This window comes from Chiloscyllium punctatum, chromosome 6, assembly GCF_047496795.1.
Source record: "Chiloscyllium punctatum isolate Juve2018m chromosome 6, sChiPun1.3, whole genome shotgun sequence".
In the NCBI taxonomy this organism is placed as follows: domain Eukaryota; kingdom Metazoa; phylum Chordata; class Chondrichthyes; order Orectolobiformes; family Hemiscylliidae; genus Chiloscyllium; species Chiloscyllium punctatum.
The window spans coordinates 33,057,784-33,075,038 of record NC_092744.1 but is presented as its reverse complement, the minus strand read 5'-3'; the positions used below and the strand labels follow the sequence as shown (position 1 = coordinate 33,075,038).

The window sequence follows — 17,255 nt, the reverse complement described above, 5'->3', positions numbered from 1 at the left end:
TCCAAAATGGAACTGTTTATCACTACTCTTTGTTTCCTATCAGCCAACCAACTTTCAATCCAAGTTAGTACTTTGCCCCCAATACCATGCGCCCTAATTTTGCTCACTAACCTCCTATGTGGGACTTTATCAAAAGCTTTCTGAAAGTCCAGGTACACTACATCTACTGGATCTCCCTTATCCAACTTCAGAGTTACATCCTCAAATAATTCCAGAAGATTAATCAAGCATGATTTCCCCTTCATAAATCCATGCTGACTCTGACCTGTCCTGTTACTACTATCCAGATGTGTCGTAATTTCATCCTTTATAATAGACTCCAGCATCTTTCCCACCACTGAGGTCAGACTAATTGGTCTATAATTTCCTGCTTTCTCTCTCCCACCTTTCTTAAAAAGTGGTATAACATTAGCTACCCTCCAATCTGCAGGAACTGCTCCCGAATCTATTGAACTCTGGAAAATAATCACCAACGCATCCACGATTTCTCGAGCCACCTCCTTCAGTACCCTGGGATGTAGACCATCAGGCCCCAGGGACTTATCAACCTTCAGACCTAACAGTCTCTCCAACACCAATTCCTGGCAAATATAAATTCCCTTAAGTTCAGGTCCTTCAGCCACTATTACCTCAGGGAGATTGCTTGTGTCTTCCCCAGTGAACACAGATCTGAAGTACCAATTCAATTCTTCTCCCATTTCTTTGTTCCCCGTAATATATTCCCCTGTTTCTGTCTTCAAGGGCCCAATTTTAGTCTTAACCATTTTTTTGCCTTTCACATACCTAAAAAAACTTTTACTATCCTCCTTTATATTATTGGCCAGTTTACCTTCGTACCTCTTTTTGCTCTGTGTATTTCCTTCTTAGTAATCCTCTGTTGTTCTTTAAAAGCTTCCCAGTCCTCCGTATTCCCACTTATCTTTGCTATATTATACTTTTTCTCTTTTAACTTTATATGTTTCTTAACTTCCCTCATCAGCCACAGCCACCAATGTCTCCTCTAGGATCTTTCTTCCTTTTTGGAATGAACTGATCTTGCAACTTCTGCATTATACACAGAAATATCCGCCATTGTTCCTCCACTGTCATCCCTGCTAAGGCATTGCACCATTAAACTTTGGCCCGCTCCTCCCTCATAGCTCCATAGTTCCCTTTATTCAACAGAAATATAGTCACTTCCGATTGTACCCTCTCCCTCTCAAATTGCAGATTGAAGCTTATTGTATTATGGTCACTACTTCCCAATGGCTCCTTCACTTCGAGGTCCCTGACCAATTCTGGTTTGTTGCACAATACCAGATCCAGAATTGCCTTCTCTCTGGTTGGCTCCAGCACCAGGTGTTAGAAGAATCCATCTCTGAGGCACTCCACAAGGTCTCTTTCTTGAGGTCCAATACCATCCTGATTCTCCCAGCCTACCTGCATATTGAAATCCCCCATAACAACTGTATTAACATCTTTGAGATAGGCCAATTTCAGCTCCTGATTCAACTTACATCCAACATCCAGACTATTGTTTGGGGGCCTGTAGATAACTCCCAAGAGGGTCTTTTTACCCCAAGTATTTCTCAGCTCTATCCACACTGACTCTACATCCCCTGATTCTAGGTCCCCCCCGTGCAAGGGACTGAGTATCATCCCTTACCAACATGGCCACCCCAACCCCTCTGCCCATCAGTCTGTCCTTACGATAGCACGTGTAGCCTTGATTATTCATTTCCCAGACCCTGTCCAATTGAAGCCACGTCTCAGTTATCCCCACAATATCATATCTGCCAATTTCCAAAAGAGCCTCAAGCTCATCCATCTTATTTCTAATGCTTCATGCATTCATGTATAATATTTTTAATTTATTATTGCCCTCACCCTTCCCATCAACTCCTATTTCACTCAACCTTACATCATGATCCCTTTTTGAGTTTTCTGCCTCATTGATACAGTTGTCTTTCTTGACTTCCTTTGTTCTAACTTTCCCTTCAATTTCCTTCTTAAACATCCAGTTTGACCCCTCCGTCCCCCCGCTACTTAGTTTAAACGTGGCTGTGTTACAGTAGCAAACCTGCCTACCAGAATGCTGGTCCCCAACCTATTAAGGTGCAAACCGTCTCTCTTGTATAATTTATGCTTACCACAAAACATTTAAATCCTTGCTTCCTGCACCAGTTCCCCAGCCACACGTTCAAGTCCGTTATCTCCCTGTTTCTGGCCTCACCAGCCCGAGGAACTGGAAGCAAACCGGAGATAACCACCCTGGATGTCCTGCTTTTCAGCCTTCTTCCTAGTTCTGCGAAGTCCCGCTGTAGTATGTTCCTCCTCTTCTTCCCAACGTCATTTGTGCCGACATGTACCACCACCTCTGGATCTTCACCTTCGTCCTTGAGGATTTCCTGCACTCTGTCTGTGATGTCTTTAACCTTGGCACCAGGAAGGCAACACACCATCCTTAAGTCCCGCCTGCTGCCACAAAAACCCCGGTCAGTTCCTCTCACTATGGAGTCCCCTACTACCATGGCTCTGTGCGACGTCTGACTCTTCCACTCTGTCTCCACGCCAACTTTTGATTGACAGCCCTGGCCGCCTCACGGACTGGCAGCGTCATCTGTCTCTACTGTTTCCAAAAGATTCAACTTCTCCCGGGGTCTCTTGCACCTGTCTCCTCTCTGCCTTCCTCATCGTCTGCTCTCTTCTGCTCTCTTCTGGTACGATTGGTGTAATAACCTCACTGAAGGTCTTGTCCAGAAAGATCTCATTCTCTCGGATGAGCCTAAGGTCCTCGAGGTCTTTCATCAGTGCTGCAATATGCTCTGTCAGTAGCTGAACGTGCACACACTTTCCACACTTATACGAGCCAGACACACCAGAGTCGTTGACCTCCCACATCAAGCATGTAGCACACTGAACCAGCTTGGCAGTCATGTCTTCACCCTCTTCAACTGTGGCGTAATCACTTCACTCCACCTCCTTGTCAAAGACTCCTGAGCTAAAGCCTCACTCTTCAATCCACAGGAACTTCCTTGGACCCTCTTTTTGGGGCAAGTCTGTGGACTTTTAATTTAAGTTAGAGGAGGAGGGTGGGAGGGAGGCCCTACTTTGTAGGACCTGGGGTCTAGAACACACCCACTCTAATAACAGTCACTTACATTCCCAAACGGCTTTGCACTCTGCCTTACTTCCGCCCAGCTCCCGCCACTCTCTGACGCTCTCTGATGTGAAAAAGTTATGCTTTGACCTTTGCTATAGTCCTAACTTGTATTGTGTTCCAACCAGGCGTTGGCCAGTTTCCCATCATGCAACTATCTTTTTCAGACAATTCCACACATGAAGGGCAATATTTTTTACAGAGGGTGGTTTGCATGTGAAATGAACTTCCTGAGGAAGTGGTGGATGTGGGTACAATTACAATGTTTAAAAAACCTTTGGATAAGGACATGAATAGAAAATTTGTAGGGATATGGGCCAGGAGCAGGCAGGTGGGACTAGTATAGTTGGGATTATGTTCGGCCTGGACTGGTTGGACCGAAGGGTCTGTGTCCATGCTGTATGACTCCATTTATGGGACTTTGCTACCTACAAATTAACTGCTGCATAAAGTATCCAACCCCTTTCATGAAGCACAAGTCAGGATTAAGATGAATTACTCTCCACGCCCCCCTACAACCCATCCTCCCACTCTGGCATCCGTGACTACCTGGTCAGGTCCATACCCCCCTATAATCCACCCTCCCATCCTGGCACCTTCCCCTGCCACCGCAGGAACTGTAAAACCTGCGCCACACCTCCTCCCTCACCTCCATCCAAGGCCCCAAAGGAGCCTTCCACATCCATCAAAGTTTTACCTGCACATCCACCAATATCATTTATTGTATCCATTGCTCCCCATACGGTCTCCTCTACATTGGGGATACTGGACGCCTCCTAGCAGAGCGCTTTAGGGAACATCTCTGGGACACCCGTACCAATCAACCACACTGCCCTGTGGCCCAACATTTCAACTCCCCCTCCCACTCTGCCAAGGACATGGAAGTCCTGGGCCTCCTTCATCACTGCTCCCTAACCACCAGACACCTGGAGCAAGAACGCCTCATCTTCCGCCTCGGAATACTTCAACCCCAGGGCATCAATTTGGATTTCAACAGTTCCCTCATTTCCCCTTCGCCCACCTCACCCCAGTTCCAAACTTTCAGCTCAGCACTGTCCCCATGACTTGTCCTACCTGCCTATCTTCTTTCCACCTATCCACTCCACCCTCCCCCCCCCCCGACCTATCACCTTCATCCCCTCCCCCACTCACCTATTGTACTCTATGCTACTTTCTCCCCATCCCCGCCCTCCTCTCACTTATCTCTCCACCCTTCAGGCTCTCTGCCTGTATTCCTGATGAAGGGCTTTTGCCTGAAACGTCGATTTTACTGCTCCTCGGATGCTGCCTAAACTGCTGTGCTTTTCCAGCACCACTCTAATCTGGACTCTGAATAGATGTAACTCCAACAACAGCTAAAAAAGTTTCATATTACCCAGGACAAACCAGCCTGCTCGATTGGTACCAAGTCCGAGCACCTTCAACATTTGCATGCTTCATCACAATGCACAATGTTAGCGCAGGAACTCACCAAGGATCTTTCTACAGCATTTACCAAACTTGCGACCTCTGCCAGCTAGAAAGACCAGGATCGCTGATGTGTGGGAAAAGTATCACTTTCAAGCCTCTGCTGCCCGACGCCCGCGCCCCCCCAACAAATAATACAGCACCCTGACTTGTAGCAATATGACTATTCTATAACTGTTGTTGCAACAAAATCTGGGAAATTCCTCTTCAACAACACTGGCAATATTTTTAAACCATATTAGATTGTAATGGTTTAGAAAATCAGTTCATCACCACTTACTGAAATGTAGTGGGGCTGGGTAATAAACGCTGGCCTAACCATTGATGTCAACATCCCATGAATGAATAAAGCAGTTCATAAGGTGAAGATGCACTTAGCAGCAATATGTGCCATCTTCCATGTTCTGTGAGAGCAATGATTTATTAATTCTGTAGCTGATATACAGGGCCTAATCCTCCCAGTCCCTGAACAATGTGAGTAATGGCAAGTCAGTTGGAAAAATATGGCGAGGTCAAAAAAAAAATTCTTGGCATCAAGAAAACCAGCCTGACCTTTCACCAAGGTTTTAATGGCCAAAGTGAGGGTCTTGCTGCTGAGCAATGAAAGCCCTATTTGCATGCATTACGATCTCGTTATTACCTAAACTTGCCCCATTTTTATCCAGTTCATTATTTTCTCAGGCAGTGAGGAGAAACTAAATGATGACAGTTCCCAACATTAAAATCTGAGTAGGTACTTTGCAGTTCCAGCTCACTGTTTGGTCCTGAAATACGTCCACAGAAGCCGAAGTCCCATTGCCAAGTCATCCTTTATTTACACATAGAAAAGCCTTGACCTTGATCCAGCTCCCTCAGAGCCAGATCTCAGAGTTAGTTCTCAGGGGATGTCTGACACTCCTATTCTTACCTGTCAGCCAGGGCTCCCAGTTTAACAGCCCCAATCAAGGAACTCATATTTTATGAGATTCATCTGGCTGACTTTGTTACAATCACTAGAGGTCCTTTGGCGCTCCATTTGACTACCAGTCCCCAAAACCTCAGAGTACGTCCATGTGCAGTGATTTCCTACATTCTTTGTCCATGAAGATTGGCATCGGACATGCACCAGCCTCACCACATTTTCAAGACACATCTCCAACTCACTTAGACTACAGTTCATCTCTTCAATATTGCACTTTAGAATGCGCCATCATCTTCCATGGCAGTGCAGTGCCAGGCCATTCTGCGTGCAGGAACAGGCACCCATCTCAGGGTTTGCCTCAGGGCTCTTAGCTTGTTCTCTTCACTTTGAACTAACTTTGATGCTCAGAGCATCTCTGGTTTGCCTTTGTTTCTTATGGGTTGCTATCTCATTCCAAACTTACAGCCCCACAATACTTCTGCTTAACTTACCGTTACAAGACACAAGCCAGGGTCCTGCTCCACAGATGCTGCTTGACCTGCTGTGCTTTTCCAACACCACTCTGATCTAAACTCTGGTTTCCAGCAGCTGCAGTCCTCATTTTTGCCTAGTTTGTAATCTTTGTCAGTAATGATCAGGGAAGGGGGTGGACTGTACATGACCATGCTGCATTCATTTCACATTAACCTGATAGCATATGCCAGCAGCATACATAGCAAACACAGTGAATGTGCTTCAACCAAATGGCCATGTATCAAAGTCCAAGATTATCAGTTTTCAGTCACATTAAGGGGGACTGTTGTCAAACAGGGGTCTGCCCAATTAGTCAAGGTCATCTTCCAATCTCAGTTCATGGTCATTCAGTCACTGGGGGCATTCATGATTAGGGCTTCCATATCATTACTGTCTGGAAACTGGACAACAGTAAGTCCTGCCATTTCAGTGCAAACAGTCCAGAATTAGAGGAAAGTTAGTAAGGGAGCTGCACAAATATGATCAAGTCATGTATTCAGACGTCAGTTGGAGATGCTGTTCCAAGTCAGTCAGCCCTAGGGGTCTATTCACTCAAAGACAAGAAGAGTTTAATGGGGGTTACTGCTGTGGTTGGCATGCTGAGGAAATTAGTTATGGGGTTTGGAGGCTGGTGAGCACACAATATCACAAATATGCTGCCATACAGGTGTGTTGCATACATAATGAAGGTGAGCAGAAAAGAATTGTGTGAGATAACTTCCTAGCGCTCACAGAGAAAAACCCCATAAAACTCTCTAAAATTGATAGTCAATTTTGGATGAAAGTAGTTAAAGTCTAATTAAAATGGACATGTGGCAGTCTAAATATTATTGTACACTTTTGATGTAAAAGATTTTGTTGAGCCAAAATCGTGTATCTGATACCTCCTTAGATAGAAAATAGTGACTTTCAAACAGTTTTTTGATGAGAGTTAAATGTGAAAAGCTAAGTAGTCTGCTGGTTCTCGTTTACTTATATTCTTCAGCTTATTCTATTTTTGGGTAAGATGGCATTTTGTGATTTGGATGTTAAAAAAAGTTAAACATGAATATATGTTTTTCTTTCTGAAAAGTCATTCATTCATTCTTTCTATATTTATAGAAAATGGAAACTTTTCTTGGAATCCAACAAGCTCCATCCCAGTGTTTGCCATAATACAAGCAAATGATTCTAAAGCTGTTTCTGTGTTAGGATTGACACTTGTGTTGTGCAACTGTAGTATCAATTCAACCTGTGATTATTCCAGAACGATTTTGACCTTAGAAAACAACAGTACTGTTTTTAAGGTAAGTTAAATGAAAGGCATGAATCGTTTCACACCATTGTTATGTCATAGATCATATTCAGATACTGAAGCAATGTATGCCTATATTTATCAAGATTTGAACAGCATCCAGTTACATTCGCATTACACAAATACCAAACAATGACCATCTCAAACAAAATAGAATATAACCATCCAGGTTCAATGTCTTTACCTGAGTTCTCTACTATCAATATATTGGGTGTTATCAGTGACCAGACTCAGAACCGAACCAGCCAAAAAAAATACCGTGGGTATAAAAGTGGTCAGAGTCTATGGGTTATAATATTACATTCTCCCTATGGGCGGCCATCGCATAATACAAAGGATTTGTGGATACACTAAAATAGCCAGCCTGCCAATGTATGTTAAAAAAAACAATAATACGTGTTGCTGTAAGTTCAGATGAACCCAATCTAATGATGTCCTTTGGCATGGGCAGTCATGTGGGAGGGAGATTTATTCATTTTTTAAATGCTTAAAACAGTGGGCAGGGAGTGCACTCATTGGAAGGTGCCTCTTACCAATCTGGGACACCCTGTGAGAAGAATAGCACTATCTCCTCTCTCACCTGCACACTTTTTAAAAACCAGCCCACCACACCTCTCATCTCCACTTTTAAAAAAATTCATTCATGGGATACCTAGGCCAGCCTTTATTGCCCATCCCTAATTGAGCAGTTAAGGGTCAACAATATTGCAGTGGGTCTGGAGTCACTTCTAGGCCAGATCAGATAATGACAGCAGTTTCCTTCCTAAAAGGACATTAATAAACTAGACCCAATCCAAAACTCATACACATGCCTGGATCTGGAATCCATTTGTTCTCCCATATGGGTCTGCCTGTTTTCATGGCAGCTTCACCACAAAACTTCTAATCAGTGGTGAGAAGGCAGCTCAGCAACATTTTCTCAAGGACAGCTAGGGCTGGATGAATAAATGCTAGCTAAGCTGCTGAAGGCGACATGTCATCAATGAATTAAATAATACATTTTGTTAGTGAGAGCTAAATTATGTTTATTGGGAAATGCAAAAGTATCTACAATTGAACTGATCTATCATAAAATGTAGGCTGATTTATTCTGTTGTTTATACAATTGTGGAGAGAAGGAATGAAGTTCTAGTGAAACCATGTATAAATCTAAAACCTGTCCGTTTGGAATTTAGGTCCCAGCATGTAACTGTACTGCTGCCTACACGGGTGATTACTGCACTGAGGATTTTGATGCTTGTCAAGATAACCAATGTTTCCTGAATGACACTTGCAAAGACCAGCCTGCACCACTGGAGGGTTACACCTGTGATCCCTGTCCAGATAATTTAGAGGGAGATGGGATAAAATGCTTTGGTGAGGATGCATGCTCCTTCTTTCTTGTATACTTGAAGTGCTTATGTAACAGTAAATATTAAAAATTAGAAATAGTAGTCTTCACTTTTTAAATCCTGTTGACATGCATTAAAGTAGTCATATTGAGTGCCTTATCCCATGGGACATTCTGCATGTTATACTCTTGAATGTTTCCAGAATTTATGAAGACAAAGGACCAGATTTCTAACTCAGAGGTGCTATTGGATGGCAGGGTTAATCCCATCACTGTCTTGAGACTGTGAGCAGGTGGGACCATTCTGTGCTCTCGGCCCTAAATGACCCATGGGCAGGCCCGTCCTCAAAGGGAGTGGGAAAGGGCTGAGTCAAGAGATGAGCTACTATTTTAGTGAAATTCGATAAGGGGGGAAAATCAAAATGACATGAAATGTCCAGTTAATATAACCAAATCAGTCAGTCAGAAATTAGAAAAGGGAAAAGTAAAAGGAATTAGACACTTGACACTGTAAAAAGATAACATCAGCATATTAAATACTGTGATGCAGATAACAGACAAAGACTTTAGGCATTTTAACACAAAGATTATATGAAATTTCAAAACTCTATTCCCTGAGATATTTCGATCAAAAGCAATCTGCAATTCAACTCATTTTACATTTTAGGGAAATTACCACTTTGGTACATCAAAATACATCAAAAGGAATTTATAAAACAATAGTTAGAACAACTAAATGTAATACCTCTAAGTTTGCAGATGACATAAAGCTGAGCAGGAGTGTGAGCTGTGAGGAGAATACAGAGCTACTCCAGTGTGACTTGGGCAAGTTAAGTGTGTGGGCAAATGCATGGTGGATGCAGGATAATGTGGATAAATTTGAAGTTATCAACTTTGATTGGAAAAATGGGAAGAGATAGATTGAGAAAGGGGAGATGGAATGAGACCTGAATAGCCTTGCACACCAGTCACAGAAAGACTGGTGGTACAGCAGTGATGAAGAAGGCAAATGAAATGTTGACTTTCATAGTGAGAGGATTTGAATGCAGGAGCAGGAACATCTTGCTGCAATTGTACCAGGCCTTGGTGATACCCACTTTTGGAGTATTATGTACAGTTCTGGCCTTCTTATCTTAGGAAGGATGTTCTGGCTATAGAGAGAGTGCAACTAAGATTTACAAGTCTGATTCCTGCAATGGCAGGACTGACATAGGAAGAGAGACCATATTGGTGAGGACTGTATTCATTGGCATTTGGAAAAATGAGATGGGATGGGGGGAGGTGGGGGGGGTGTTGGTGATCTCCAAGGTAAACAGATGTTTCCAATGACTGGAAAGTGCAGAACCAGGTGTCACAGTCTTAAAAAATATGGAGAATGCTACTTAGGACTGAGCTAAGAAGAAATGTTTTCACTCAGAGTGGGGATCTATGGAACTCTCAGCCACAGAAAGCAGTTGAGCCCAAAACATTGAATGGTCTCAAGAAGATGTTAAATATAGTTCTTACAGATAAAGGGTATGGAGAGAAAGTGGAAAGAGGGTACTGAGTTGGATAATTAGCCATAATCTTATTGAATGATGGAGCAGGGTTAATGGGCTGAATGGCCTAATTCTTGCTTCTACTTTCTAAGTTTCTAAAACTATGTACCACTTCAATTTTGGGATGGAAAACAGGCATGGTAAAAATGCATTTATGGAACTGTAGATATTTTGAAAATAAATAGTGAGGTAACATCGGTAAAAATAGATTTAGAATTTCTACCTCAATGAATAGAATAGGGTTTAAATGCAAAGAAAGCTTCTGACTTCTTAGTAGCTGTCTTACATGTTTTTGTTTGGCATTCTAGACTTGGATGAGTGTCAGGAAAATACAGACAATTGTGAACAGATCTGCACAAATGTTTTTGGAGGATTCAACTGCAGCTGCAGTACAGGCTACACAATAAATGCAATGAACAGCTCTATGTGTACTGGTAAGGTACCAATATTTATTATCTCACTGAAATGACTTATTGCTGATGTAAAGGATGAACAAAGATACAAACATTACCATGTCATTTAAGCACTCTGAAATACATATTGCCGAAATATACAATGGTGGAGTTCTACTCAAATTATACTATAGAAATGACTTCCAAAAGTCAATAAATTCAAAGTGATCATCCATAATGGCATAATGGCAACCACAGATGTGACCTATAATAGATGATTGAAATAGGACAAGTTACAGATCACCCTCATTCTTCTAAACACTAATGAATAAAGGCCTAACCTGTTTCACTGTTCTTGATAAATCAGCTCCTTGATCCCAGGAATCAGCATGGTGAATCTATTTTAACCTGCCTCCAATGCCAGTATATCCTTTTTAAGGACAGGGATCAAGTGACTTTACACACTAATCCAGGTTGCAGCCTCACCAAGACCCTATACCATTGTAATAAGACTTCCCTGTTTTTAACCTCCAACCCCTTAGCAATACTGGCCAATCAAAGGCCAATAAGACCTTAATTAACCACTGCCTCTAAGAGTAGTGGCTGCTGATGACATACACAACCTGAGGCCCAGGATCGTCAGGGAACCCCAGTCTAAAGTGCATAAAGTTGGATTGGGGGTTGCTGGATGAGGGTTGAGGAAGGGGCATTGTAAAACAAGGGCAGCTGATGGCTTTCAGTGGTCAACACCCTACTCAAAGCTGGGTCCCTCAATCAGGCACAGAGTATCTGATTATGTACAACTGCCTGTGGACTGTGTGGAAAAGATTTGCAAACCTCCATTTAATCTCAATGTCAAGGAAAATGATTGTTCATTGGCTCATTAAAAATAACCATTGATATCCTGTAGCAAGTGAATATCCCCTTCCAGTCCTTTCTGTTTCTGAACTAATTGAAGGTGGGATTGCTGCCAGCAGGAGATCAATGTCCCACAATGAAGCTGGCTCAATGTCAGCTTCACATCCCAATGGGCTGCAGTAAACCCTGTCCCAAGATGGAATCAATGTACTGTACCAACACTCACCCTGATATAACTGTTGAAACAAATTTTATATGGTATCCATTACAATGAAAGAAGTATCTAATTAATCATGCATGTGAAAATGCAATGGACAAAAAAATGAAAATGGATCCATATGTCTCACTCAGAATAATGCATATTAAAGGGAGGACCAAGAGGCTATGGAAGTGAGCAGTGGCTGATAATAATTATTTCAATCCCTCTGTTTCAGACATCGATGAATGCAGCAATAGCTCTACATGTCCTCAAAATGCAGACTGTTTCAATTTATTGGGGAATTATTCATGTGTGTGCAAGTCTGGATTTGACGGAGACCCATTCAGGTTTTGCTTTGGTATGATTTTTAAAACATGTACAGTATGTGTTATGGCTTATATTTAATTATTGCTGTGCAGTTAAGGACTGCAAGAAAGTGAGGCTTGGGAGCTCAAGGGCTAGAGAATGTGAAGTGAAGGCTGACTCGGAGAAAAGTGCTGCTGATATAATAGAGCAGCAGGACACACAATAATGGCAATATGACTGCCTAGTTGAAGATTTTTAAAATTCTTTCATGATACGTGGATATCACTGGCAAATCGAGCATTTGTTACCCAAATCTAATTGCCCTTGAATTTGCTAGGCCATTTCAAACGGCGTTAAGAGCCAATCTTATTACTGTGGATTGCAAGTCACATGTTGGCCTGACCTGGATGGCACATTTCTTTGTCTAAAGGACATTGGTGAATCAGGTGTTTTTTTAAACAACAACCAGTTTTTAAAGTTCCAGATTTTATTAATTGTCATAGTCATACAGCACAGGAACAGGCCCTTCAGCCCATCTTGACAATGCTACCAGTTTTCCTGAACTGAATTAGTGTTATTGGCTTTCATTTGGACCATATCCCTCTTATACCTTCTATCCATGTACCTGTCCAAATATCTTTCAAGTGTTAGAATCGTATTCACCTCTACCATTTCCTCTGGTAGCTCGGTCCGTATATGCACCACTGTCTCTGTGAAAGATTTGGCCCTCAGGTCCCTTTGGAATCTTTATCCTCTGACCTTAAACCCATGGCTGCTAGTTTTGAACTTCCCTACCCTGGGGAAAAGACATTGGCTTATTTATGCCCCTCATGATTTTATAAACCTCTAAGGTCACACTCAGCCTCCTACACTCCAGGGAAAAATGTCTGAGCCGATCCAATCTATTTTTATAACTCAAATCCTCAAGTCTTGGTAACATCTTTGTATATCTTTTTAGCACCCTTTCTAGTTTTATAACATCCTTTCTATAGCAAGGCAACAATAATGTGACCTTACCAATGACATGATATCTGAACTCCTGTACTCAATGCTCTAAATGACAAAGTCAAGCATGCCAAATGCCATCTTCATCACCCTGTCTACCTGTGATGCCATTTTTACCGATCTACGTAACTGCGCCTATAGGTCTCTCTGCTCAACAACATTCTTCAGGACCCTACATTAACTGTCTTACCAAAATGCAACACCTCATATTTATCTAAAATAAACTTCATCTGCCATTTCTCAGTCCACTCACCCAGTTGATCATGATCCCATTGTAATCTTTGATAACCTTCTTCACTGTCCACTTTACCACCAATTTTGATATCATCTGCAAACTTACTAACCATGTCTCCTATATTCACATCCAAGTCATTTTATATAAATGACAAACAACAGTGGATCCAGCACCGATCCTTGCAGAACCCTGCTGGTCACAGACCTCCAGTCTGAACAACAACCCTCTACAACCACATTCTGTCTCCCACCATCAAGCCATTTTTGTATCCAATTGGCTAACTCTTCTTGGATCCCATGTGAACTAACCTTACTAACAAGTCTACCATTGCAGAACCTTGTCAAAGGCCTTGCTAAAGTCCATGATAAAGACAATGTCTGCCACAGTACCTCCATCTATCTTCTTGGTATCCCTGCAAAAACTCAATCAAGTTTGTGAGACACGCCATCTAGATTCTTTTTCTCAGAATTCCTTCCCACAACTTACCCACTACTAACTTTAGGGTCAGCAGTCTATGATTCCCTAGCTTTTCCTTGCTACCTTTCTGAAATAATTGCACAACATTAGCTACCCTCCAGTTTTCCAGCACCTCACCCATGGCTGTAGATGATACAAATATCCCTGCTAGGGGCTACACAATTTCTTCCCTGGTTCCCATAATGACCTGTGATAGACTTGATGAGGTCCCAGGGATTTATCTATGTATATATCCTACCACAAGCAGAGTAGGGTCTGAATTTATGTCCTGAAAGCATTAGCCTGAATCTCTGGAATCCTGGTCTAATGATGTTACTGCAAAGTCACCATTTTTCCTGCTCACGTATGTCTGTTCTCAATCTCTAATAACCACAACTTGCTATGCAAAATCCACTGAAAGTCTGTGGGAAATATTAAGAGGAATAAATACCAAGGACCCTCCCTTCACAAAATCCAGATCATATAAAAAAAATTAGCATGTACAAACTTGTACTTTACGTTTCATGGCTAATTTACTTCTTCTTTCAGATGTGGATGAATGTCTTAAAAGTAATACATGTGCAAGCAAAGATTCCATCTGTACAAATACTGAAGGCTCTTTTAACTGCACCTGTCTAGAAGGATATGAAGGAACCAACTGCACAGGTAAGAAATACATTTATATTTGAAGGCTGGAATTATTGTCATTGGAATAGTTGACCTTGTATCAGTGGTCATTCAAATTAACATTCTGCTTTAAATTAAATCACTACTTTTTATCACAAAGTACTCCTACAGTATTGCAGAATAAATGTTCTATCCTCCTTAAAATGTGAAACTGGAAATCAAAGTTAATCAGTTTTGATTACAGCACTTAAAGATAATGTGGTGTCAATACTTTCTCTCATATCTATTCCATGCAATGCACGTTTTGTTATGGAGGTTCCATTATCTGACTCCCCATGCTTTTAACCCCTGATCTATATTGGGGGGAATGGTTGACAATGTTATATAAACAATAGCAATAGCCATAAACTATTGTGCCATAGTTGTCTCTGTTACGTTAGAATTAGCTTTAGTAGCACATGCACTCAAATGAATGCAACAAGAAGTTTGCCGCTTATGGGCTAGCTTCAGTACAAGATTTCTAGGTACAGATACTTCTGTATTTGGTACATTAATGACCACCCATTCGTTTCAAGTAAGTGAATAAATATTTCCATTAAGATAACATAATGACAGATTGGCATGAGCCATGAATATTTCAGCCAATAGTTTCATCATATCATATCTTTTAAATTCTCTCTTTCTGTAACTGGGAAGCATTGGGGTGGGTTGATGGGTTCGGATGTTACCTGATCTGCTGTGCTTTTCCAGCACTACTCTAATCTTGACTCTGATCTCCAGCGTCTGCGGTCCTCACTTTCACCTAGTTGGTTTCAACCTTACTGCGAATCCTCCTGCAAGGATGCCTTCATTGAAGAAGTTCTCCTCCTCTCTCTGCAAAGATCTCAATGAGTGTCTCTCTCTCTCACTGCAACCCCCAGGTCATATCCTCTGCCGAGCCACATTCCAGATGAAGGGGTCCTGCCCAAAACGTCAATTTTCCTGCTCCGACTGCTGCCTGACCTGATGTGCTTTTCCAGCACCACCCTAATCTATGCTTCTTTTAATGACCAGTGGACCTGTGATGGAATACTGGTTAAATTCCCATTGTTTGCAGCTGAATGAGTCATGACGATTTCGACTGCTGGGTTTCATTAACATGCTGTTGGCTAACTTGGGAAGAGGTGGGAATTTGCTGGCAGCTGTAGAAATGCCAGCATTGCATTCAGAGTTACATGGAGGTGGAGAGGGGGATTTTGGAGGGGGTGATGGTGATGGGAGGTGGAGCTCAGGATACAGGAGGTGGAGAGGATTCTGGAGCTAGAAAAGACTTGAACTTTCTTTCTGACATTCTCAGAGACATTTATTTTGAATGGCCAATTATACTTCCTTCTCAGTTGCCTTTACATGGCTAGAGAGCCACAAAAATGTCCTCGCTAAAATCAGAATTAACATTGCAGTTGGGGAAAGTACTTTATTGAACACTGACAACCTTTGACATCTTCCCCTGTGACAAGTCAAGTGACAATGCAACATTTAATTAGGCAATTTTCATGTCCAGTTGCTTGCAGGATCCTGTGGACTGGAAAAGAAGATGTGAGAGTCCCTTATGAGTAATAATGTTTGATCTATCATCTAGAAGCAGTCCCAATCCTAGGCTGTAGATTGATGTCATATCAGCGGCAGCCATTTGTCTCCCTCATGGTACTACCACTTATTGGAGCTGTCTGCCTTTGATGACCTGACAGCTAGCAAGGGTTTGTGCCCCTGAGATCCCAAAACAGGTCTTAACATTAGTAATAACCAATTTTTAAAAAAATGCTATCCCTCGCAATTACAAGTCGATGATATCTCTCTCCTTAATACATTATAAAAGTGAAAAAGAAACATCAATATGGGGCCTACACAGGAATCCTGGAGAGGAAGTATGTGGTCAGGTGATAGGGTTGATCAAAATTAACCAAATAATCTTGAAATCTTCTGCTATTGTGCTTTATGTGATGCCATAAATATTCTATATTTTGAGATATTAAATATTTTATATTTTCTCTTCTTAAATGAATACAGATATTGACGAATGTGCAGAAAATCAGAACAATTGTCCCTTGAATTCTGTGTGCAATAATACAGCTGGCTCATTCACATGTCAATGTAAAGAAGGATATGAAAGTCCTAACTGCACTGATATTGATGAATGCACTAGATTTCTGTTTGACTGTCCAAGTCATGCTGGCTGTGAAAACATACCAGGTTCTTTCACCTGTTCCTGTCTGCCTGGATTCAAAGGAAATGCAACATTCTGCGAAGGTACTGGTTCCTTCATCATATACTTCTTACCATGTTACAGTTTTAATAAATTCAAACATTATTGTAAACAGGTTAACACTTCTTTAAAATAGTTGTTAACAGAATATAATGGAAGTGTGTTCTGAATCACTGTGTGTTCTGAAAAACAGTTTTATTAAAGTGGAACCAATTAAAAAATCCTGAAAAAGATCTTTAAGTACTACAGATGCTGAAAATTAAAATAAAAACAGAGGATAATAGGAATACTGAGCTGCTCAAGCATTATCTGTAAAAGGAAAAATAGAGTTAACATTTCAGGTCAATATCTTTTTAATCAATTCTCATGAACGGTCATCAAACTGAAGGGTTGGTTTCACGTTTTGTTTGGAGGTCCCAAATCTACGATTGGGAGGATCTGTGGGTCAGTACATGCTAATGCCAGGTTCCAAAGGGTGACCTTTGAAGTAACAACTACTGCAGTGACTAACTCTAGGTACATTGTATAATTATGGCCAAAAGGGAGAAAGTGAGGATTGCAGATGCTGGAGATCAGAGTCGAAAAGTGTGGTGCTAGAAAAGCACAGCCGGTCAGGCAGCATCTGATGAACAAGAGGGTCGATGCTTTGAGCATTAGCTGTTTGTGAGGAATGAGCTCAGTCCTGATGAAGAGCTTATGCTTTAAACCTCAACTGTCCTGCTCCTTGGATGCTGCCTGACCAGCTGTGCTTTT

General features: G+C 41.7%; 1 protein-coding gene across 22 annotated transcripts in view; it reads left to right on the top strand.

Moving 5' to 3' along the window:
* Nucleotides 1–17,255, top strand: part of LOC140478847 (uncharacterized) — a 352,643-nt gene that overhangs the window by 202,665 nt on the left and 132,723 nt on the right. For all 22 annotated transcript variants that reach the window (XM_072572342.1, XM_072572329.1, XM_072572328.1 and 19 more), the window contains 6 exons: nucleotides 7,122–7,306; nucleotides 8,490–8,670; nucleotides 10,491–10,616; nucleotides 11,867–11,989; nucleotides 14,183–14,299; nucleotides 16,307–16,546. In XM_072572342.1, the coding sequence (XP_072428443.1) occupies nucleotides 7,122–7,306; nucleotides 8,490–8,670; nucleotides 10,491–10,616; nucleotides 11,867–11,989; nucleotides 14,183–14,299; nucleotides 16,307–16,546 (972 nt within the window). The remainder of the gene's footprint in view (nucleotides 1–7,121; nucleotides 7,307–8,489; nucleotides 8,671–10,490; nucleotides 10,617–11,866; nucleotides 11,990–14,182; nucleotides 14,300–16,306; nucleotides 16,547–17,255) is intronic.